We start from the raw sequence: 23,528 nt of genomic DNA, 5'->3' as shown, positions 1-23,528 counted from the left end.
AATTCAGTCTCTGGGGCATAAGCAGCCCACTGTTGGGGGTTCAAGTCAACCCCAAACACCCACCACCAGCAACACAGGGACGGTCAGGTTCAGAGGTCTAAGAGGGGCCCAAATAACACAGGCGTCTATGGAGACAGAGGGTGCTTTGGTTCTAGTCTGCTGGCAGTTAAGTGCCTGCGTCCTCGGAGCAGACCAGGGGGGTTTAGTAGAGCATGGGGGTGGTGGGGGGGGGGGGGGAGGACAGTGGCAGGACAGTGGCGGCTGGGTGCAGTGGGCAAACACAGTGTCAGGTTTGTAATTGAAATCAATGGAGGGACCCGGGGCTCACTCGGACATTGCGGGCAGGGCACAGGGGGGCCTCTTGGGCCAGACACCAAGTTGGCAAGGGTGAGGGCCGCCTGCTGGTCACTGCTGCACCTGTGGTTGGTTCTTCACGGGCCTGGGGGCTGCGGGTGCAGTGCCTCTTCCAGGCATCAGATTTCTTTGTCCCGGGCAGTTGCGGTCAGGGTGGGTCCTCGGTATTCCCTCTGCAGGATTCATCGTGGGGGTGCAGAGAGGTTAGCCCAGAGTGGACACATCGTCTGAGTCGCCAGGGGATCCTCTCTGGGTCGTTGGTTCCCCTGGACATGGGCCAGGGGTGTCGGGTGCATAGTGGTGGGGACTCGCGCTTCTGGAGTGAGGTAAGAGTCCTTTTAAAGATGGTTTCTTCTTGCTTGGTTGGACAGGTCCGCTGTCCACAGGAGTTCTTGATCCTTTGTAGTTGCAGTGCAGTCCTCTGAGTCGGCATGGGTCGCTGGACCCGCAGGATGCGTCGCTGGTGCAGGTTCTCTGAGGTTGGAGACAGGCCGGTATGGCTGGGGCCAAAGCAGTTGTTGTCTTCCTCCTTCTCTGCAGGTTTTTCACCTGGGCAGTTCTTCTTTGTAGGTCCTCAGAAATCTTAAATCCTGGGTTCAGGGTCGCCCCTAAATACTGAATTTAGGTGTGTGTTAGTGTTAGAGGGCAGTAGCCAATGGCTATTGTCCCTGAGGGTGGCTTCACCCTCCTTGTGCCCACTCCCTCTGGGGAGGGGATCACATCCCTATCCCTATTGGTCCTGATCCTCGAAAGCAAGATAGAAAATTTCTCAAGGAGGGGGCCACTTCAGCTCTGGTCACTTTAGGGGTGGACCTGTCTGAGGGGGTGACTCCTCCTTGTTTTTCTCATTATCCCTCTGGACTTGTCGACAAAAGTGGGGGCTCGTCCAGGTGGGCAGGCATCTCCACTGGCTGCAGTGCCCTGGGGGCATTGTAACACCAGGCCTGAGCCTTTGAGGCTCACCGCCAGGTGGTACAGTTTCGGCAGGTGGGCGGTGTGAAGCACCTTTACCCAATATAGGCTTTGTTTCTGACACCAGAGAGCACAAAGGCTCTCAGCGCAGGAGGTCAGAAACTCGTCTCTCAGTGGCAGGCTGGCACCGACCAGTCAGCCCTGCACCAAAGGATTGGGTTAAAACACAGGGGGCATCTCTAACATGCCCTCTGTGTGTATTTTGTAATAAATCCAGCACTGGCATCAGTGTGGTTTTATTATTCTGAGACGTTTGATACCAAACTTCGTAGTATTCAGTGTAGCCATTATGGAGCTGTGGAGTTCGTTTTCACAAACTACCAGACCATATACTTAATATGGCCACACTGTACTTACAATGCTTAAGAATAGACTTACACTGTAGGGACATATTGCTCATGTAGCTATGCCCTCACCTGTGGTATAGTGCACCCTGTCTTAGGGCTTTAAGGCCTGCTAGAGGGGTGACTTACCAATGCCACAGGCAGTATTTTGTGTGCATGGCATCATGAAGGGGATGCCATGTCGACTTGCCCTTTTCTCCCCACCAACACACACAATCCGCAATGGCAGTGTGCATGTGTTAGATGAGGGGTCCCTTAGGGTGGCACAACACATGCTGCAGCCCTTAGGGACCTTCCCTGTTCACAGGGTCTTTGGTGCCACTGGTACCTTTTACAAGGGACTGTGTGCCAGGGGTGTGCCAATTGTGAAACAATGGTACATTTTTAGTGAAAGAAATCTGGTTGAGGGGCCTGGGTGGGGGCGTTGGGAGGGCGGGTGTAACTGCAACACAGAGCCATTTTCCTTCAGAGTTGTATCCTGGGTGACAATTTGTGGACAGAGAATATTTTTTTTCCCAAGACTGTCAACCCCTCTGGATATGTTTATATATAATAGAATACAACATGACGTCAGAACAACTACTCCTGATTTTCAAAGGTAACCGCCAACCCTCCAAACGCTTTATTCGCTCCTCAACATCTAGTGTTGGCTCTCTATCACTCTGCACAATCTGAATTATTGAAGTGTGGGGTGAATGCGAGGACTTACTTGGATTCAGAGCTTGGCCTAACCCTGACAGACGTGCAATGGTCTTATTGCTGCCAACATACTGAGTGTATAACCTCACGCAGTAGATTAAGGATTATACATTTACAATTTTTGCATCACATTTACTATACGCCTGCCAGATTGCATAGATTCAGTCTATGTCCTGACTGTAAATGCAAGAGATGTGGAGTGGAGAGAGATGATTTTCTCCATTTGGCATGGGATTGTGCACCGATTCGGGCATACTGGTAGGAAGTTGTTACTGGCCAGAGCTTCTGGCTGATGTCACTCATGGCGCCATTAGGACATACTGTAGGTATTGAGAGTGAGAGCCGGAACTATGTGGCTCTGGACCTCCTCTTATCCAAGAGAAGAATAGCGTGTAGATGGGGCAGGGGACGAGCGCCCAGATTTAAAGAATTATTGCGAGACCTTATATACTGTAGGGACCAGTTAATTGCCTACGCCTAGCTCCTTCCCATGAACTCAAGACCGTGAAATATTTGGGGCACCTAGCAGATGTACTTAGAAACTCAAATAACTAACTGTCTGGAAGACACTGACCCCTGTACACTATCTGACCATACTCACACAACAAACAAATCTATTTGGTAGGCTCATCCGACCTTTAATGCTCACCGTCAGGAAACAACTTGCTGGCAATATACTCACGACATGCAACTATTTTTTCATTATAATCAGCTCCAGCTAGACATCGCACTCGCACAAAGACCCATTTATCACTCATGCCCAGACGGCTGCTTGCATTTATAGATAACCTATCTTCCAGTAGGAAGGGAAGCAGTGACTGGATGCTCCTTCAGAAAGTGTTGTTATAGCGCGATGTGGAGATCAATATCGACTGTATAATATCTTAATCTACGTTATATACAAGCTGCATCATTACAATGTAATGCATGTTTGTTTGACTGATTGCACTTAATCAAAATTTATAAATAAAAATAAAAGTTTGTTTCTATGACAACTTATGCTCAGTACTGTAGGTCTGCATTGGTTATGGTGACAAGCCAATGAACAAGGTTTAGGCCTGATTGTTCATTGGGAAAAGTTGTATCAGATGCCATTGGTGTGATCTGCTTATTATGAAAAGATACCTCAAAAACAGTAGTCCTTAAATATTTATTATGAAAAGCACAGATTAAAGCCAGGGCCTCAGGGGTGGATTGTTAATTCAGTGCGCTGAAGTCTGTAGATGGATGATTAGTTGCATGGAATCTTACAGATTTCAGTAATGGTCAAAGGTTTTGGATTTGGTTACATTTTCAAAATTCTAAACTAAAAGTAGATGAGTAATACTTTTTCAAAGTACCCATTGCAGATAGACATTATTAACCATCGGGAGTCTTTTTGACCAGCTTCTGTTCACTGCAGGTAACATTTGAAAGGAATAACAGTTGAATAAATATTTTGTTTTTCAGCAGTAAATAACAGAGTGCCCAACATATCAAGTCATTCCCCACACTCTGCAACGTCCCCTATTCCTGATCTTGGTTCTCAAGCTGCAAGCAGTGTGACAAATCAATCTGTGCCTCCCGCCTATCCTACTGTTGATATAGAAGCACACGTAAGTAATTTACCAGTCTATGATCCACTACTCATTCTTTGAATGTTTCTAGCTTGCTAAAAATACTGAATGCTGCATGTTTTTAAATTGTCTAGACTGAAAGCAATCATGACACTGCTTTGACCCTGGCGTGTGCAGGTGGCCATGAAGAATTGGTATCTGTATTAATTGCTCGTGGTGCTAATATTGAGCATAGGGACAAAAAAGGTAAGCCTTTACTGTTACTTTTTTAAAAATTAAAAAAACTCTAAAATAATAGCAAATAGAGATAATGCTTTGCCTTGCTATCAGTTTCTTTTGAAGACTATTGCATATATGTTTTATCCAAACACTGGAAACGCTTACTGTTGTGCAGCTGTCAGTCAGACTTTAATTATTGCTTTTTATTTGCTTTTTTCCCATGCCGGCATAATATTGACAATTCTGATTGAGGTTTCTAATCGCAGATCCCTCACCTTTTGAATATTCCAAAGGCTGCCGACTGGATCTGGAAAGTTGAATATTCCAGAGGCCGCCAACTGGATCTGGGAACTTTTTTCAGCAGTACCTTTGCACAGGGGTAGGCAGGTCTTCTGGCTCTGTACTGTGCCATTCCGCTTCAGCAATCAGATGTGGAGCCTGTATGCACCCAACTCCAGCATGCTGATATTAGTTGCTTTCTTTCTGTGCCACCAGATGTGGATCCGGAGCTACATTTTGTCTCTTTGAGACCATCTTTACCTCAATATTTTGCAGTGTGCAACGGAAATGTCACCTCCCAAGACGCCAGGTTTTAAACCCTGTAATGACACTCAAGCATATGTCAGTTACAGATCCTCATCAGGTTTGCCTCTGGTCAGGTCATGACTCGAAGGCCTCTAGTAGTTGTTGGTCGAACCCGAAGGGCATATGGGACTGCAAGGCAAATCTCTATCTCTGAGCACCATAGGACGCATTGTTAAGATCATTCCAAGTCAAAAGGTAGGTCTCTGTCGCGTTCCAAAGTTGCAGTAGTTGATGCCGAGGTCAATCATGTCGCACTCTAAATCTTCAGGTAACTGAAGAAAAAAAACAAAAATCAAAGAGCATTTGGTCCCTTTCCTTCCAGCCTAACTTGTGCTCCCAAGAAGAAGCAAGGATCGCACCATACCAATCTATCTCGCTCCTGAAGTTTGTAATCTTTAGAGCCAATCATGCAACTTTTCCCTACACGACCCTAGTTTGCTGGACCGTCTGCGACACCCAGGCAGATCCAAGAGTTCTTTGAAGCCATGCTCCAGCTCTTCGGATCCCTTCTGAATCCCACTGGCACACCTGTGGCCCCAAAGAGTTTAGAGGACTTCCATCTGGAATACCACTGGTGGGATCATCCTGGGGCCAGCTGGACTCATTAACTCCACAACTGGCCTTCTTGTGCCTTTTCCGACTCATTGCCAGTCCCTGGAGCATTGATGCAGATTTCCTTGACCTTGTCCGACGAGGTGCTTGTTGTGCTGTCTGACTCAGAGTTGGTGCCGCTATGACCTCGGCAGTGCTCTGTTTCCATTGAATTGCAACCCCCACAGCTTGACTTCCCACCTTCACAAGAAGGTCCTATACATTGCAGTTGCAGGTGATGCAACTGGCCAAACTTACCAAGAAGAGAATTGGTATGATGATCTCCAAGAGGCCAGTCTTGGTTCTGGCCTCCTTAATCCTTCAGGTCCTGCTCCTGAAGAGAATGCTTCCTTTGCAGTGGTCATGCAGAGGGCGGCCAAATAACTCAACTTCAAGCTCCCAACCTTAGAGGTCAAAACCGATGTCTTATAATAAGTGCTTCAGCTGGGGCAACTTCTACTGAGCCTCTACGACCTTTTAACAAGGCGCACACGAATACTGTACTGGCCACCCCACCCCACCCCAGTAAATATTCAAATTGCAGGATGCCATTGACCAGCTCCGGGTTGAACCTGCATTTTTGTCTCACCACACCTGTCCTGAGAACTTAGTGGTGCAGATGTCTACCATTTGGAATACCCCAAATACCTTTCTGGATATTGTACATCACCATCCGGTGGGAGGCTTTTTGGAAGAGAGTATTTTTTTTTTTTTCACCCGTTTTCCCCCCCCCAAACTCCCCCTCTCCGGTCTGTTAATGCTAGTGGACAGCTGCGTTGCTATTCCTATGCTGTTTGGGATTCGATGGCTGTCGGAGGGTTCCTCTCTTTGACATGGTTACCCCCTAAATTTTTGCCTTGTATCTGATATAATTTAGACTGAAGGTGCACTGGGTACCTGCTAACCAGGTCCCCGGTGCCAGGACTCTTTACCAAAACTGCACAGTAGTTTTTCCAGTTGGCAAATCCTTTACCACCCTCTGTAAGTCCCTAGTACATGGTACCTCGGGTACCTAGGGCCTGAAGTATTAAACGGGGTCCCTAAGGACTGCAGCACGAATTGTGCCACCCTAAGAGACCCCTCACCAAGCATGCGACAAACTGCCATTGCAGGCTGCGTGTCTTGGTGCAGACAAAAGTGAAAACATGACTGGGCACACAGCCTGTGTGCTATGTCCCCAAACACTGCATGCAATATAAGTAAGTTATTCCTCTAACAGGCCTTACGGACTTAAGGCAGGGTGCATTATTTTACATGTGAGGGCATATCAGAATGAGCAAATATATCTCTGCTATGTCGGTCAATTCTCTTACATCGTAAGTAACCAGGTAAGCCATTTTAATTGCATGTGCTGGAAACTGGTCAATACGAGTTTCCCTGTTACATGATAGCTGCGCAGAAGATAGGGATGTTTGGTATCAAACATCTGGTATTGGTGAACCCATACTGATGCCAGTGTTGGCTTTACCAAAATTTGAACCCAGAGGGCACATTAGAGATACCCCTGAAACCCTACCAGACTCCGTGCTCCGTGACCAATTTCTCCCAACCTGCCACAAGAGACACCATTCTGGATCCCCTTGGGTGGAAGCCCTCTGCTCTCAGGAGGTGAGGAACAAAAGCTTGTTCGGAAAGAGGGTCTAACACCCCCTCCCACAGGATTGCCTGCTGATTAACTTCAAAGGGCTGCCACCTTTCAAATGCAAATCTGGCTCCCTTCACAGGAGAGGAAGCTACCCCCTAACCCCTGTTGAGAGCCCATTTCCCACCTGGACAGGTGGGAAAATTAGCTAGTCAGGTAGGCGTGCCACCTCCAGGCTAGTACGACCCCTAAGGTGGGCTACTGCAAATGGGACACGATTTTTCAGAAGTGGCCATCTTTGAGTTGGTATACCTAGGAATTCTGGGACATTGATATGCCCACTTTCCACTGGATGTGGTCATAGAGAGGGCGTAGTCACCCCAAAGAGCAGTAGCCCGTTGGTTACTACCCTGCGCATCCCTAACACCCCTGAATTCAGTATTTAGGGGAGCACCTGGCACCCCAGAAGCAGATCCTGATGACCTAAGAAGACCAAGGACACCACAGAGCCGCATCAGCAGAAGAGGAGAAAATAAGCAACTGACCTTGTGCCAACACCGCTGGCTTGTCTGCATCCCTCATCAATAATCTGCACCAAAGACAACTTGTCCTGCAGCTTTGACTACGGAAACCTGGGAGGACTGCCTGCCTTTGAAAAAGACTAAAGACCTCCCTTGAACAGCGGACCTGTTCTTCAGCAAACTCGAAAAGAAGGAACTCTGAGACCATCAAAACCTGACACCTGAAGTCCCCACTGCACCTGCCGTCTCCGACCACAGTTGAATTGGACCGCTGGTGCCAACAAAGTTCCCCAGCCCTCCAGAGTCTGAGTCCATCTACCTCCTCTGGACTCCCCAATGATGCCTGCAGTCTCTGCATGCAGCCCTCCTCCGTGGAGAAGAGGACCAAAGGTGCCTCCCTGTACCCAAGCATCATGAGGCTTGAGCCTTGCTGTTGGTTTAGCCGACTGGCCTCCTGGCCAGAACCTGCAGTCTGTTCACTGTGATGGATCTCCATAAGAATGCATTGGGCACCCGACGCTTGATTGCATTCTGCACCTGAGCGCCCCATGCCGCTGAGGGTGTACTGTGGGTGTAACCTTTGTCCTTTCCCACTACTGTACTGTACCTGTTTGCAGAACTTGTTTTTTTCTTCCATAGGCTAACATTGCAGAACTCAACAATAGCAGCGTCCACTTTATAAATTGAGAAGAATTCCTATGTGAAAACGTACTTACCTCAACGATTTTGTTCTGATGCATAAACATATATAAAGGTACCTACTATTTTTATAAGTTTGTGTGGATGTACTCCTTGAGTTGTGTCTTATTTATTATTTATTGTGTGTATTTGTGGATGTCTTGCACTACCCCTCAATAGAGCACTTTGGGGTTGCATAGCGAGCCATGTCCACTTATTGGAAAATCCCTGGACCCTGTACATGATATTCACATACCACATAAAGGGCCAGCTTCCTACAGTGGCTGAAGACCTCCCACCTGCACTGAAAAACTCCAGTCTGCCCTAATCCAAGGGTTAAAGTACAGTTGTGACATGGCTAAATTCTCAATTCATTGTGACCGTAGATAATACTAATTCCATCGGGAGAGCCGCTGGCACCAGTAGCCCCTTATGTACAAGCCCTGGGCCACAGCACCATCTCTTGGACTGTCTGCCTCACCTCACCAGTCAAATCAGCCCTTCTGTGTTTTTGGCAGAGGTATCCCTACACCTGTGGCAACTTCAACGTCCTTTCGGTCTACTCCCCTTCACTCCAACAACCATGGCCCTTTCAGAGCCTCACCTGCCAAACCTCTTGAGCATGCTCTCAGTGAAACACAGGCACCTAAAGTCACGATCGAATAATCATTGGCTGGTTAACAACTAATTGAGGACCATCTGTCCATCTTGCGGCAGGAAGTTCAAGCCCTTTTAGCCAAAAGATCTATTGTGAGGATCCTATGCCAGAAGTAATTCCAGTTACCTTCTCTTGCCAAACAAGGGTGGACCTGTGATCTATGAACACCTTCATCTAGAAGGAGAAATCCCAAATGCTCAACCTGGCCCAACTCTTGTCTGTTGTTGACCCTGGAGACTGGATGATGGTGTTGGATCTGCAGGACTCCTATTTCCATACAAACCTCTTGCAGGCCCATCGGTGCTGCCTGCAGTCCATGGTGGGACAGGGTTGTTTTCGGTGCTACCATTTGGTCTTACAAGCGCCCCTACAGCGTTCACAAAAGTGATGGCTGTATCAGCAGCACACATTTGAAGGTTAGGGGTTCCTCCTACCTCCATAACTGCCTTTTAAATGTGGGCTCACCCCAGACAGTCAACTTACCTATCCAGAATATGGTGAACCCTCTGTCATAATTGAGTTCAATATCAGTGTCCCAAAGTTACACCAGACTCCTTCTCAGGCACTCTCCTTCATCGTAGCCATTCTGGACACTGTTGTATTTCATGCCTTTCCCCCTGGAAAAAATAGCCCAAGATAGTGAGGCTTTGATCCTGATCTTTCAACCGGTCTTTGATTTCAGTGAAGTTGACTTTGAGGCCACTGGGATTGATGGCCTTATGCATCCTGCTGTTCAAGCATGCTAGGTGGCACTCGCCGAGATCTGCAGTGCATCTGAAGTCTCAGTGGACACAAGACCAAAGGCACCTTTCTGAGCACATCCACATTTTTAAGCAGATTGCAAAAGATCTGCAGTGGTGGCTACTGGACTGCAATTTGGTCAGCGACAGACCCTTCTTCCTACACCACCAGGTGTCCCTGCACCTCTGGAAATAGCTGGACTACCCAGGAATTTTCTTGGTGGAGAACCACTTGGCAGGATTCTCGAATTAAGGGTGGACAAACATTGGTACTGTCTCTTCGCCAGCACCAAGAATGCGCAATATCAGCAGTTTGGTGCATTGTACTTTCCATGGAGTCTCTCACTAGGCGATGCTTTCCACCTAGTGGAACTCAAGATGTCTGTATGCTTTCCTGCTGAGCCTGGGATTGGGCATGTAGAGTATGGCCTCATGAGCTCCTTGGCATGAGTATTAGTCCTGATTAGGGTGCCCCTCTACAAGGATCTGCTGTTGCAGCAACAGGGCAGGGTTCTGTACAGGGGCCTCTGAAATATTCAACTTCATATTTGGAAATTGAGTGGTGACAGCTGAACACCTTATACCTTTGTACAGAGGTGGTTGACGTCCTCGTAGCAGCCTGGTGTCTCGCAAAAAAAACTGTAATTGGGACAGATTTGTTGCATGGTGTGGCATGCAGCAGTGAAGACTCTCCAGGCAAAGTTATCTGACATTTTGTTGTTTTTGTTCTTTGCCCGGCAGTGCTTTGATCCTGGCACCGTTAAAGGGTACCTTTTGTCTCTTTCTGCCTTTTTATGGTTCTGGACTGGCCCTCATTATTCAAATCACCTGTTGTGATAGGATTTTTTATAGGTTTGCAACATTTGTGCACTCCCGTTGAGCTGCTTTACAACTGTTCTCTGCGGCTTCCACCCTCGAGACATTATTCCTCCTGGCCGTAACCAAAGTGAGCTTTAAGCTCTGTGTCAACCCACCGTACACTACAGTCTCCCAAAATAACCTAGTTCTGCTAATGCAAGCATCTTTCCATTCAAAAGTTGTGACTTCATTCCACATTTGTCAAACCATCACCCTACTCCGCCTCACACCTTTGAGGAAGAGAGACTATATTGTTTGGATCCCTAAAGAGCACTGAGTTTTTACATAGATTGTCCCAGAGAGGACATCTGTGTGGATGATCAGCTTGTTCCCACTGGATTGTGCTCTGCATTAAGATCTGCGATGCATTGACCAAGAAGCAGCCTCCAGAAGGACTGCAGGCTCATTCCACCATGGCCAAAGCGGCTATGACTGCATTGACACACACAGATCATGTCATGGAGATTAGCCAGGGAGCTACGTGGGTGTCCCTCCATAAGTTCATGAAGCACTACTGTCTGGATATCCAAGTTCACCAAGAGGGCATTTTGCTTTCTCACTCTTACCAGGACTTTCTGGTTTGGGTGCATTCACAGACCTGACTCCAAATAGGTACTGCTTTTGTGTCTATTCAGAAGGTGAGGATTTTGTGGTTAGATGTCCCTATCAGGAGAAAAGGTTAGTTTTCTTCAGTAAGGGATTCTGCATACTGGACGCAACCAATTTCCTATTGGGGCTTTGCATCAGAGTGCACAGATAGTTGTAAAAGCAGTTGACCTCAGTACACAGAAGTGGAAGCTATATAGGCTTGAACTGGAGTGAAATCAGTGACGAGCTGCACAACACCATCTACCAGCACACAATGGGGAAAAAAAAAAGTTATTGTATCTGATCTGACGCCTAGGGAACATTCAAAAGGTGAGGAACCTGCGGTTAGTTAGTCTCTACCAGAAAGAGCATTACCAGCGGTAAGTAACTTGTTCTTTCGGTCCCAGAGTGTTAACTCTTTGTTCTCTAAATGATTTGTTACAACAATATCACTATATTAAGGGAAATGCCTAGGTATATGTAGAATTGCATAGTTTTTTGTTTTTTTAATACCGCAGAAAGAATGTGTAATTGAAAGCATTAGTTTTGTCTGAAAATTACTTTCTTGGTTTATGTATGTATTTACCAGAAGTGCTAGGGTTATGAATTCACTGTATCACACAATGAAATGCTTATTCCCCCTCCCTTGATGTGACATATGCAATGACAAATCGTATAAAAATGATCTTATCGATCAGATTACATATGCCTTCACCATTAACACTAACGTTTAGATGACTGAGTTATGTATGTACTTTTTGGAGTGTGTGTTATTTAATGATGATGTGCTTTTACATGTTTTCTATTGCTAGCAAAAACCATCATGTACCAGAGAACAACTTAAACATGTCCTTATTTAAAACTATCATAAGAGAATACAGAAAATGTTTTGATGCCTAGCTTTCTAGTTTGAAAAGAAGCATGCCATGAACTGATTTTCTTTTCTGACATATAGAACTTGTATTAATTGCATAGTATTGCTACGTTGTTGACACCTGGGTTTTGAGATCATGCTACTAATTGTCAAACTTTTGTATTAGGGTTTACACCACTTATTTTGGCTGCTACTGCTGGACATGTTGGAGTAGTGGAAATCCTTTTAGATAAAGGTGGCGATATAGAAGCTCAGTCAGAGCGGACAAAAGATACTCCACTTTCACTTGCATGTTCAGGTGGACGTCAAGAGGTACATATTTACCTTCATAATTTGTATTTTATTGCCGTATAGTACTGTAAACTATTTCAACATAGGTGTTATTTTTATGTTAGCAAATGCATGTCTTGTGACCTTTTCCTTTGAGGGTATGTCCATGTGAGCCTTACACAAAGATCCATGTTTTTAGTAAGCGCCAGCTGATATTTAAACACTTTTGTTCTAATTCAATGAAGCTCTTGACTCGTGGTTTTCACCCTGGTGCTAAGCCCTTCTTAAAAAATGTTGACGGGTAAGGTCACTCTTAAACCTTCATAACTTTTTATCCATAAAATATAGAAACTTTTTTCAAAATTGGGGAAAGAAGTGCTGTGCAAGAAAATAGCATCATTAAAAAATCTATTTTGCTAAGATTGCCCTCTACCCAGCGTTAAGGTAGAGTAAAAAAAGAATAATATATATATATATATATATATATATATATATAATATATATTTAAACACTCAGGAAATCAAAAGTAGAATTTATTTATTTAACACAATGCGTTTTGGCTGACAAGCAGCCTTGATCACGTGTATAATTCAGCCAATACATACTACATTAAATACCCAGCAAACATGGCCATAGAAACAGGACAGAATTTTTTTACAAAACTAACAGTTCGATGGCATCTGTCGCTGTAGATACGCATGTTTTGCATAGCTCGCCATCTGGTGTTGGGTCGGAGTGTTACAAGTTGTTTTTCTTCGAAGAAGTCTTTCGAGTCACGGGACCGAGTGACTCCTCCTTTTGTCTCCATTGCGCATGGGCGTCGACTCCATCTTCGATTGTTTTTTTTCCGCCATCGGGTTCGGACGTGTTCCTGTCGCTCCGAGTTTCGGAACGGAAAAACAGCTAAATTTCTGAAGATTTTCGTCGGTATTGTTGCGTTCGGGATCGGCGTAGTTAGAATCAACACCGCATCGAAGATCGAAGAGCTCCGGAGCCCTTCGGGGTAGTTTTCGATCCCCGTCGGGGCCTGCTCGGCCCGACCGCGTGTAGAAGAACGCCGATGGAACGGACCCCGTTCCGTTTCTGTCCCAAATGCCACAAAAAATACCCCTATTCAGACCAACACTTGGTCTGTAACCTGTGCCTGTCACCTGAGCACAGTGAAGAAACTTGCGAGGCCTGTTGTGCGTTCCGGTCCCGAAAAACACTCCGAGACCGTCGAGCCAGAAGACTTCAAATGGCGTCCACGCCGACAGCCCACCGAGAGTTCGAGGTACAGGAAGAGGAAGAAACCTTTTCGATACACGAATCGGACTCCGAGGAATTCGACAATCCACGAACAGTGAGTAAGACGTCGAAAACCACTCATAAGAAGATTGTCAAGGCCCAGGGGACGCCACTGCCACCAGGCCATGGCTCCACCCATAAATTCGGTGACCGACCGTCTGCACCGAAAAAGGCCCAATCAGTGCCGAGACCGTCCGACTCCGGTCGAGACACCGGCACGCAGCCTTCTCGGGACCGAGAAAGTGCTGGAGGCATACATCGACACCGAGATAGCGGTGTAGACATGGCTCGACGCCGAGACAGCGGCACCGATGAAGATCGACGCCGAGATGTTTCGACTCCGAAAAAGAAAAAAGTCACCTCGGAGCCGAAAAAAGATGCAGACAGGGTTTCGGTGCCAAAACAACCTGCAACCGACCCAGTTTCAGGCTCTTATACCGAAGAGCAATCAATGACCTCCCAAATGCGAAAGCATAGGTTTGAGGAAGACCTGCAATCCACCGATGTAGACCATACGCAGAAACGTATTTTTATACAGCAGGGGACAGGAAAGATAAGCACCCTTCCCCCTATTAGGAGAAAGAGAAGACTGGAATTTCAAACTGACCAAACACCACAAACAAAAATGGTGAAAAGGGTTACTCCGCCACCCTCTCCTCCACCTATAATTCACGTCTCACCAGCACAAACTCCATCACATTCCCCGGCTCACACCACCATGAGCCAAGGTGACCAGGATCAGGACGCATGGGACTTATACGACGCCCCTGTGTCAGATAACAGTCCGGAGGCATACCCTACAAAGCCATCACCACCAGAAGACAGTACTGCATATTCTCAGGTGGTGGCTAGAGCAGCACTCCACTCAGAACAAGTCGAGGGTGACTTTCTATTCAACACCCTCTCTGCCACCCACAGCTCCTACCAAAGCCTGCCTATGCTCCCTGGTATGCTTCGGCACGCAAAAGACATCTTTAAGGAGCCGGTCAAAAGTAGGGCAATCACACCAAGGGTGGAAAAAAAGTATAAAGCGCCTCCTACAGACCCTATTTTCATAACTTCACAGCTGCCACCAGATTCTGTCGTTGTAGGAGCAGCTAGGAAAAGGGCCAACTCCCACACATCTGGGGACGCACCACCCCCAGATAAGGAAAGCCGCAAGTTCGATGCAGCTGGAAAGAGAGTCGCAGCACAAGCTGCAAACCAGTGGCGCATCGCTAACTCACAGGCACTTCTTGCGCGCTATGACAGAGCCCATTGGGATGAGATGCAACATCTCATTGAACATCTACCCAAAGACCTACAAAAGAGGGCAAAGCAAGTGGTTGAAGAAGGACAGAACATTTCAAACAACCAGATACGCTCCTCCATGGACGCAGCAGACACAGCTGCAAGAACAATAAATACATCTGTGACCATCAGAAGGCATGCATGGCTACGAACGTCTGGGTTTAAACCAGAGATTCAGCAGGCAGTTCTCAATATGCCATTCAACGAAAAAGAACTGTTCGGTCCAGAAGTGGACACGGCGATTGAGAAACTTAAAAAGGACACGGACACTGCTAAAGCCATGGGCGCACTCTACTCCTCGCAGAGCAGAGGAAATTACAGCACCTTACGCAAAACACCCTTTAGAGGGGGGTTTCGGGGTCAGGCCACACAAGCCAGCACCTCACAGGCAACACCATCCAGTTACCAGGGACAGTACAGGGGAGGCTTTCGGGGCCAATATAGAGGAGGGCAATTCCCTAGGAATAGGGGAAAATTTCAAAGCCCCAAAACCCCTACAACTAAGCAGTGACTCATGTCACTCACCCCCTCCACACAACACCAGTGGGGGGAAGAATAGGTCATTATTACAAAGCATGGGAGGAAATCACTACAGACACTTGGGTTCTAGCAATTATCCCAAATGGTTATTGCATAGAATTTCTACAATTCCCTCCAAACATACCACCAAGAGCACAAAATTTATCAAAACATCATTCCGAGCTCCTGGAGATAGACGTTCAAGCACTATTGCAAAAGAACGCAATCGAGTTAGTACCAAACACACAAATAAACACAGGAGTTTATTCACTGTACTTCTTAATACCAAAGAAGGACAAAACGCTAAGACCAATCCTAGACCTAAGAATACTAAACACATACATCAAATCAGACCACTTTCACATGGTCACACTACAAGAAGTGTTACCATTGCTGAAACTACACGACTACATGACAACATTAGACCTCAAAGACGCGTATTTCCATATACCAATACATCCATCGCACAGGAAATACCTAAGGTTTGTATTCAAAGGAATACACTACCAATTCAAGGTACTGCCTTTCGGTTTAACAACCGCACCAAGAGTCTTTACCAAATGTCTAGCAGTAGTCGCTGCACACATCAGAAGGCAGCAAATACTTGTATTCCCGTATCTAGACGACTGGCTAATCAAGACCCATTCGTTAATAACGTGCTCACACCACACAAATCAAATCATACAAACCCTCTACAAACTAGGGTTCACAGTCAACTTCGCAAAATCCAACATTCTGCCGCGCAAGGTACAACAATACCTAGGAGCCATAATAAACACAACAATAGGAGTAGCCACTCCAAGTCCACAAAGAATTCAAAATTTCAACAACATCATACAACGCATGTATCCAACACAAGAAATACAAGCAAAGATGATATTACAACTCCTAGGCATGATGTCTTCATGCATAGCCATTGTCCCAAACGCAAGACTGCACATGAGGCCCTGACAACAGTGCCTAGCATCACAGTGGTCACAAGCACAGGGTCACCTTACAGATCTGGTGTTAATAGACCGCCAAACTTACCTCTCGCTTATATGGTGGAACAATATAAATTTAAACAAAGGGCGGCCTTTCCAAGACCCAGTGCCACAATACGTAATAACAGATGCTTCCATGACAGGGTGGGGAGCACACCTCGATCAACACAGCATACAAGGACAATGGAACGTACATCAAAGAAAACTGCATATAAATCACCTAGAACTGCTAGCAGTTTTTCAAGCACTAAAGGCTTTTCAACCAATAATAGTTCACAAATACATTCTCGTCAAAACAGACAACATGACAACAATGTATTATCTAAACAAACAAGGGGGGATGCACTCAACGCAATTGAGCCTGCTGGCACAAAAGATATGGCGTTGGGCAATTCACAACCAAATTCGCCTAATAGCGCAATTTATCCCAGGAATTCAGAATCAACTCGCAGACAATCTCTCTCGAGATCATCAACAGGTCCACGAATGGGAAATTCACCCCCAAATTCTGAACACTTACTTCACGCTCTGGGGAACACCTCAAATAGACTTGTTTGCGACAAAAGAGAACGCAAAATGCCAAAACTTCGCATCCAGATACCCACACAGGCAGTCCCACGGCAATGCCCTATGGATCAACTGGTCAGGGATATTTGCCTACGCTTTTCCTCCTCTCCCTCTCCTTCCTTATCTGGTAAACAAACTCAGTCAAAACAAACTCAAACTCATATTAATAGCACCAACTTGGGCAAGGCAACCCTGGTACACAACGCTACTAGACCTATCAGTAGTACCCCACATCAAACTGCCCAACAGGCCGGATCTGTTAACACAACACAACCAAACGATCAGACACCCAGATCCAGCATCGCTGAATCTAGCAATCTGGCTCCTGAAATCCTAGAATTCGGACACTTACAACTTACCCAAGAATGTATGGAAGTCATAAAGCAAGCCAGAAGGCCATCCACCAGGCACTGCTATGCCAGTAAATGGAAGAGGTTTGTTTGCTACTGCCATATTAATCAAATCCAACCATTACACGCAACCCCAAAACATGTAGTGGGTTACTTGCTTCACTTACAAAAATCTAACCTAGCTTTCTCTTCCATTAAAATACACCTTGCAGCAATATCTGCATACCTGCAGCCTACCTATTCAACTTCCCTATATAGGATACCAGTCATTAAAGCATTCATGGAGGGCCTTAAAAGAATTATTCCACCAAGAACACCACCTGTTCCTTCATGGAACCTAAATGTTGTCTTAACTAGACTTATGGGTCCACCTTTTGAACCCATGCACTCCTGCGAAATACAGTTCCTAACATGGAAGGTTGCATTTCTCATCGCCATTACCTCTCTAAGAAGAGTAAGCGAGATTCAGGCGTTTACAATACAAGAACCTTTTATACAACTACACAAAAATAAGGTCGTCCTAAGGACTAATCCTAAATTTCTACCAAAAGTTATTTCACCGTTCCATCTAAATCAAACAGTGGAACTTCCAGTGTTCTTCCCACAGCCAGATTCCGTAGCTGAGAGGACACTACATACTTTAGATGTCAAAAGAGCATTAATGTATTACATTGACAGAACAAAGAGCATCAGGAAAACTAAACAGCTATTTATTGCATTCCAAAAACCTCATGCAGGAAACCCAATATCAAAACAAGGTATAGCCAGATGGATAGTTAAATGCCTCCAAATCTGCTACCTTAAAGCTAAACGACAACTGCCCATTACACCAAGAGCACACTCAACCAGAAAGAAAGGTGCTACCATGGCCTTTCTAGGAAACATCCCAATGCAAGAAATATGCAAGGCAGCCACATGGTCTACGCCTCACACATTCACCAAGCACTACTGTGTAGACGTGTTATCCGCACAACAAGCCACAGTAGGTCAAGCCGTATTAAGAACATTGTTTCAGACTACTCCCACTCCTACAGGCTGAGCCACCGCTTTGGGGAGATAACTGCTTACTAGTCTATGCAAAACATGCGTATCTACAGCGACAGATGCCATCGAACTGAAAATGTCACTTACCCAGTGTACATCTGTTCGTGGCATCAGTCGCTGTAGATTCACATGTGCCCACCCGCCTCCCCGGGAGCCTGTAGCAGTTCGGAAGGTACCTTCAACTATTTGTATATATATTATTTTAACCTTAAATAGGTACATACTTAGTCACTCCATTGCATGGCCACTATTACTACAATACAACTCCTACCTCACCCTCTGCGGGGAAAAACAATCGAAGATGGAGTCGACGCCCATGCGCAATGGAGACAAAAGGAGGAGTCACTCGGTCCCGTGACTCGAAAGACTTCTTCGAAGAAAAACAACTTGTAACACTCCGACCCAACACCAGATGGCGAGCTATGCAAAACATGCGAATCTACAGCGACTGATGCCACGAACAGATGTACACTGGGTAAGTGACATTTTCATTTTCTTTCTCATCTAAATACAGATATAAATATACATATAACTCTAAACAAAAGGGTATAAGGCTGAATAAATAGAAAATGTCAAGCTAATATATATATATATATATATATATATATATATATATATATATATATATATCTGTGTAAATATCCATCACTAGAATATCAAGGAACGCTCATATATCAATAAATATCAATATAGGTATATATAAATATAAGTATAAATATAGATATAAATATAAATACAGCTCATATATACATCCAATAAAATGATTCTCTTAAAGAAATTATTTTTCATAAATATAAATAAAGCCAGTATCACAATTCTAAATCACTTTCCCTTCTACCTAAGATACTAAAATTCACATACCATATATATATATATATTGTTTAAAATTTCTTCTTTAAACCAAAACCCCCAATTGTTAAATAATACCAATGTTATTCTTTTTCTAGGAAAATTAAAATTCATTCTCCCTTTTAAATCATTACAAAATTTATAGAGAAAGGACTCATCACTATTTCTATATGGCCAATACCCATCACCATGTGAGGAAACAAGCACTAATCAATTCAGGAATCAGGAATCCATCCGGACCCCACCATTCTGAAAAGTCATAAATAAAATAAATGAATTACAATAAGAAATAATTAAAGAAATAAGAACTAATTAAAAAGCCACTGCTAATCATTATAAAAGTGCTATAAAGCTTAAGATGCAGAATCAACAGTTCCTTATATCAGACAATTCATCATGTGAATCATCAAATAGGTGGGTATTCGGCTCTTCACCAATATTCAGTCCTCTCTGTGTTTTAGTTTCTAAATCCACAATATATCGGGATTCTTTATTTACGTAAAGTCAACTCTCTATTACCACCTCTGTGATGTAGTGGCACATGTTCAATATCAAAATAAGATAACAAAGTGATATCAGAGTTATGATTGTCCTGGAAATGTCTGGCTACAGGATAATGTGGATCCCTTGTTGTAATAGCACGCATATGTTCAAGAATACGTATTTTCACTGCATGTTTCGTGCTTCCCACATACCTAAGATGACAAGGACATTCCAATACATAAATAGTAAATGGAGTACTACATGTCAAGAACTGCTTAATTTGTCTATTCATTCCTGGTTTACTTGTAGGGTACTCTTTCCTAGCCACACTATTACGGCATGCTTTACAATGGCCACATGGAAAGAATCCCTGCAAGTTATGTTCGTTTACTTGAGAAGTAGGGGTGACATCATTTGATCTCAACCTATTGTGAAGATTACACCCTCTTCTATAGGTAATTAAGGGCCACCTCTGAATCTCTTTGCCAATAATAGGATCACATTTCAAAATATTCCAATGTTTAGAAATAATCTTTTTAATCTGTGTAATATCTTCATTATAGGTTAAGACCAGTCTGATGTCCTCGTTCTTATCATTTTCCACCTTCCCAGTATTATCAAAAAGTGTCTGAATTCTTTCCACTTTCTTGATTTTATCTATGGCCTTTTTGATTACCCAATCCGGGTAACCCCTTTGTTTAAACCTTACAGTCATATCTTTCTGTTCTCGTTCAAAAGCCTCATCTGTATTGCTGATTCTTTTAGCCCTTAATAATTCCCCATAAGGGAAACTCCATTTAAGTTTATCGGGATGTCCGCTGGTAGCGTCTGTAAGCTATTACCTGCTGTAGTTTCCTGATCAGTTCAAAATGTTACCCTTCGGAATAACAGCTCCCAGAGTATTCACAAAATGCCTGGCGGTAGTTGCAGCCTACCTAAGAAGGCAACACATTCATGTCTTTCCATATCTGGACGATTGGCTAATAAAATCCAACAGTCATACACAGTGTCAAAACCATACGCAAAATGTAATACAAACCCTACACACCCTTGGGTTTTCCATAAAGTACCAAAAATCACACCTACAACCTGCGCAGATTCAACAGTATTTAGGAGCAACACTAAATACTCAAACAGGGCTCGCAAGCCCATGACTACAAAGAGTACAAGCATTTCGCGATATATTACCACAAATACTGCCAGCCCAACAGTACACTGTCAAATTCCTCCTGAAACTATTGGGCATGATGGCATCCTGTATTGCCATTGTCCCACATGCAAGACTAAACATGCGGCCTTTGCAACAGTGCCTTGCACAGCAATGGTCACAGGCACAGGGTCAACTTCAAGATCTAGTGTTGATAGACCGCCAAACATACATGTCCTTTCAGTGGTGGAATTCCACAAACCTAAACAAAGGGCGGAAATTTCAAGACCCCGTGCCTCAGACCATACTTAAAACAGATGCATAATTGATTGGCTGGGGGACTCACCTCAACAATCACAACAACCAAGGACAATGGGACGCCAAACACAAACAGTTACACATAACTCACTTAGAGTTGCTAGCTGTATTCCTAGCACTCAAAGCTTTTCAGCCTCTTCTCACTCACAAGAATATCCTTGTCAAAACAGACAACATGACAACAATGTATTACCTAAACAAACAAGGAGGGACCCATTCATCCCAACTCTCTCTCCTAGCACAAAAAATTTGGCAATGGGCAGTCCACAACAAAATTCACCTGGTAGCACAATACATTCCAGGGATACACAACCAATTGGCAGATGTTCTCAGCAGAGATCATCAACAAACACATGAGTGGGAGATTCACCCTCAAGTGCTTCAACTATACTTTCAACAATGGGGAACACCAGACATAGATCTGTTTGCCACCAGCGGAAACGCAAAATGCCAAAACTTCGCATCCAGGTACCCACATCCCCTACTAAAGGGCAATGCTCTATGGATGAATTGGCCAGGGATATTTGGTTACGCTTTTCCCCCTCTCCCACTCATTCCATTTCTAGTCAACAAACTGCATCAAAACACACTCAAACTAATACTCATAATGCCAACGTGGGCACGTCAACCCTGGTACACAACACTATTAGACCTGTCAGTAGTACCACATATCAAACACCCAAACAGGCCAGATCTGTTAACACGAAACAAACTGCAGATCAGGCATCCAAATCCCAACATACTCAATCTAGCGATTTGGCTCCTGAGGTCATAGAATTTGGGTATCTACAACTACCAACTGAATGTATGCAAGTAATTAAACAAGCAAGAAAACCCACTACCAGGCAGTGCTATGCCAACAAATGGAAAAGATTTGTGCATTACTGTCAATCTAAACACATTACCCCTCTTTCAGCATCAACACATGACATTGTATGTTATTTGCTTCATTTGCAAAAAGCAAACTTAGCTTTTTCATCCATAAAAATACATCTCACTGCAATTTCCGTGTACTTGCAAAATATACAGCTCAGCTCTATATTTAGAGTTTCTGTTATGAAAGCCTTCATGCAAGGGTTAAAACTCATCATCCCACCTATAACGCCTCTAGTGCCTTTGTGGAATCTAAACATAGCGCTCACACGAATTATGGGCCCACCATTTGAACCTATGCACTTATGTCAGATTCAATACCTAACATGGAAAGTTGCCTTCCTAGTCGCAATTACTTCATTGCGAAGAGTTAATGAAATTCAAGTTTTCACAATTCAAGAACTGTTCATACAAGTACACAAACATAAAATCGTACTCCGAACTAACCCTACATTTCTTCCAAAAGTTGTATCACCTTTTCATAACAAACTGTGGAACTACCAGTCTTCTTCCCACAGCCAGATACTGTGGCAGAAAGAGCCCTGCATACATTAGATATTAATAGAGGCCTAATGTATTACATAGATAGAACTAAATCATTTAGAAAGACTAAACAGTTATTTGTGGCTTTCCACAAACCACATACAGGTAACCCCATTTCAAAACCAGGTTTAGCAAGGTGGATAGTAAAATGCATCCGAAAATGTTACCTTAAAGCTAAAAGGCAGCTCTTAGTTGCACCTAAAGCACATTCCACAAGGAAAAAAAAAGCTACAAAGGCTTTCTTAGGAAATATACCAATGGCTGAAATTTGTAAAGCAGCTACTTGGTCAACACCACATACATTTACCAAACATTACTGTGTAGATGTGTTAGCAACACAGCAAGCCACAGTAGGTTAATCTGTTCTAAGAACATTATTTCAAACAACTTCAACTCCTACAGGCTAACCACCGCTTTTATGGGAGGAAAAACTGCTTTGTAGTCTATGCATAGCATGTGTATCTGCAGCTACACATGCCATCAAACGGAAAATGTCACTTACCCAGTGTACATCTTTTTGTGGCGTGTTCCACTGCAGATTCACATGCACCCTCCCACCTCCCCGGGAGCCTGTAGCCGTTTAAGTTCAACATTTACTTTTACATATGTATATATATGTTCGGTGGCATGTGTAGCTGCAGATACACATGCTGTGCATTATCCTGCCATTTAGTGTTGGGCTCGGAGTGTTACAAGTTGGTTTTCTGCGAAGAAGTCTTTTTGAGTCACAAGACCGAGGGACTCCTCCCATTTCGGCTCCATTGCGCATGGGCGTCGACTCCATCTTAGAATGTTTTTTTTCCGCCATCGGGTTCAGACGTGTTCCTTTTCGCTCCGTGTTTCGGGTCGGAAAGCTAGTTAGAATCTCGGAAAAATCATCTCTATTGTTTGCGTTCGGTATCGGGTTAGTTATAACAGATCGACACCGACTTTTGAAGAGCTCCGGTGGCCCTTCGGGGTTTTTTCGATCCCCGTCGGGGCCCGGTCGGCCCGGCCACGTGTCTCTTCAAGGCTGATGGAACGGACCCCATTCCGCTTCTGCCCCAAATGCCATAACAAGTATCCATATACAGATCAGCATCTGGTCTGTAACTTGTGTTTGTCGCCGGAACACAAGGAATATACTTGTGAAGCCTGTCAAGCGTTTCGGTCCAGGAAGATACTAAGAGACCGAAGAGCAAGGAGA

The 23,528-nt window shown here is 44.5% G+C and overlaps 1 protein-coding gene across 3 annotated transcripts in view; it reads left to right on the top strand.

The window, feature by feature from the left end:
- Positions 1-23,528, top strand: part of ANKHD1 (ankyrin repeat and KH domain containing 1) — an 896,896-nt gene that overhangs the window by 206,219 nt on the left and 667,149 nt on the right. For 2 of the 3 annotated variants that reach the window (XM_069199294.1, XM_069199296.1), the window contains exons 16-18: positions 3,819-3,964; positions 4,060-4,171; positions 11,986-12,131. In XM_069199294.1, the coding sequence (XP_069055395.1) occupies positions 3,819-3,964; positions 4,060-4,171; positions 11,986-12,131 (404 nt within the window). The remainder of the gene's footprint in view (positions 1-3,818; positions 3,965-4,059; positions 4,172-11,985; positions 12,132-23,528) is intronic. The other variant, XM_069199295.1, reaches the window with a different exon arrangement.

This window comes from Pleurodeles waltl, chromosome 7 (assembly GCF_031143425.1).
Source record: "Pleurodeles waltl isolate 20211129_DDA chromosome 7, aPleWal1.hap1.20221129, whole genome shotgun sequence".
Classification (NCBI taxonomy): Eukaryota; Metazoa; Chordata; class Amphibia; order Caudata; family Salamandridae; genus Pleurodeles; species Pleurodeles waltl.
Note: the sequence above shows the minus strand (reverse complement) of the source record. Positions and strands in the feature narration are given on the sequence as shown.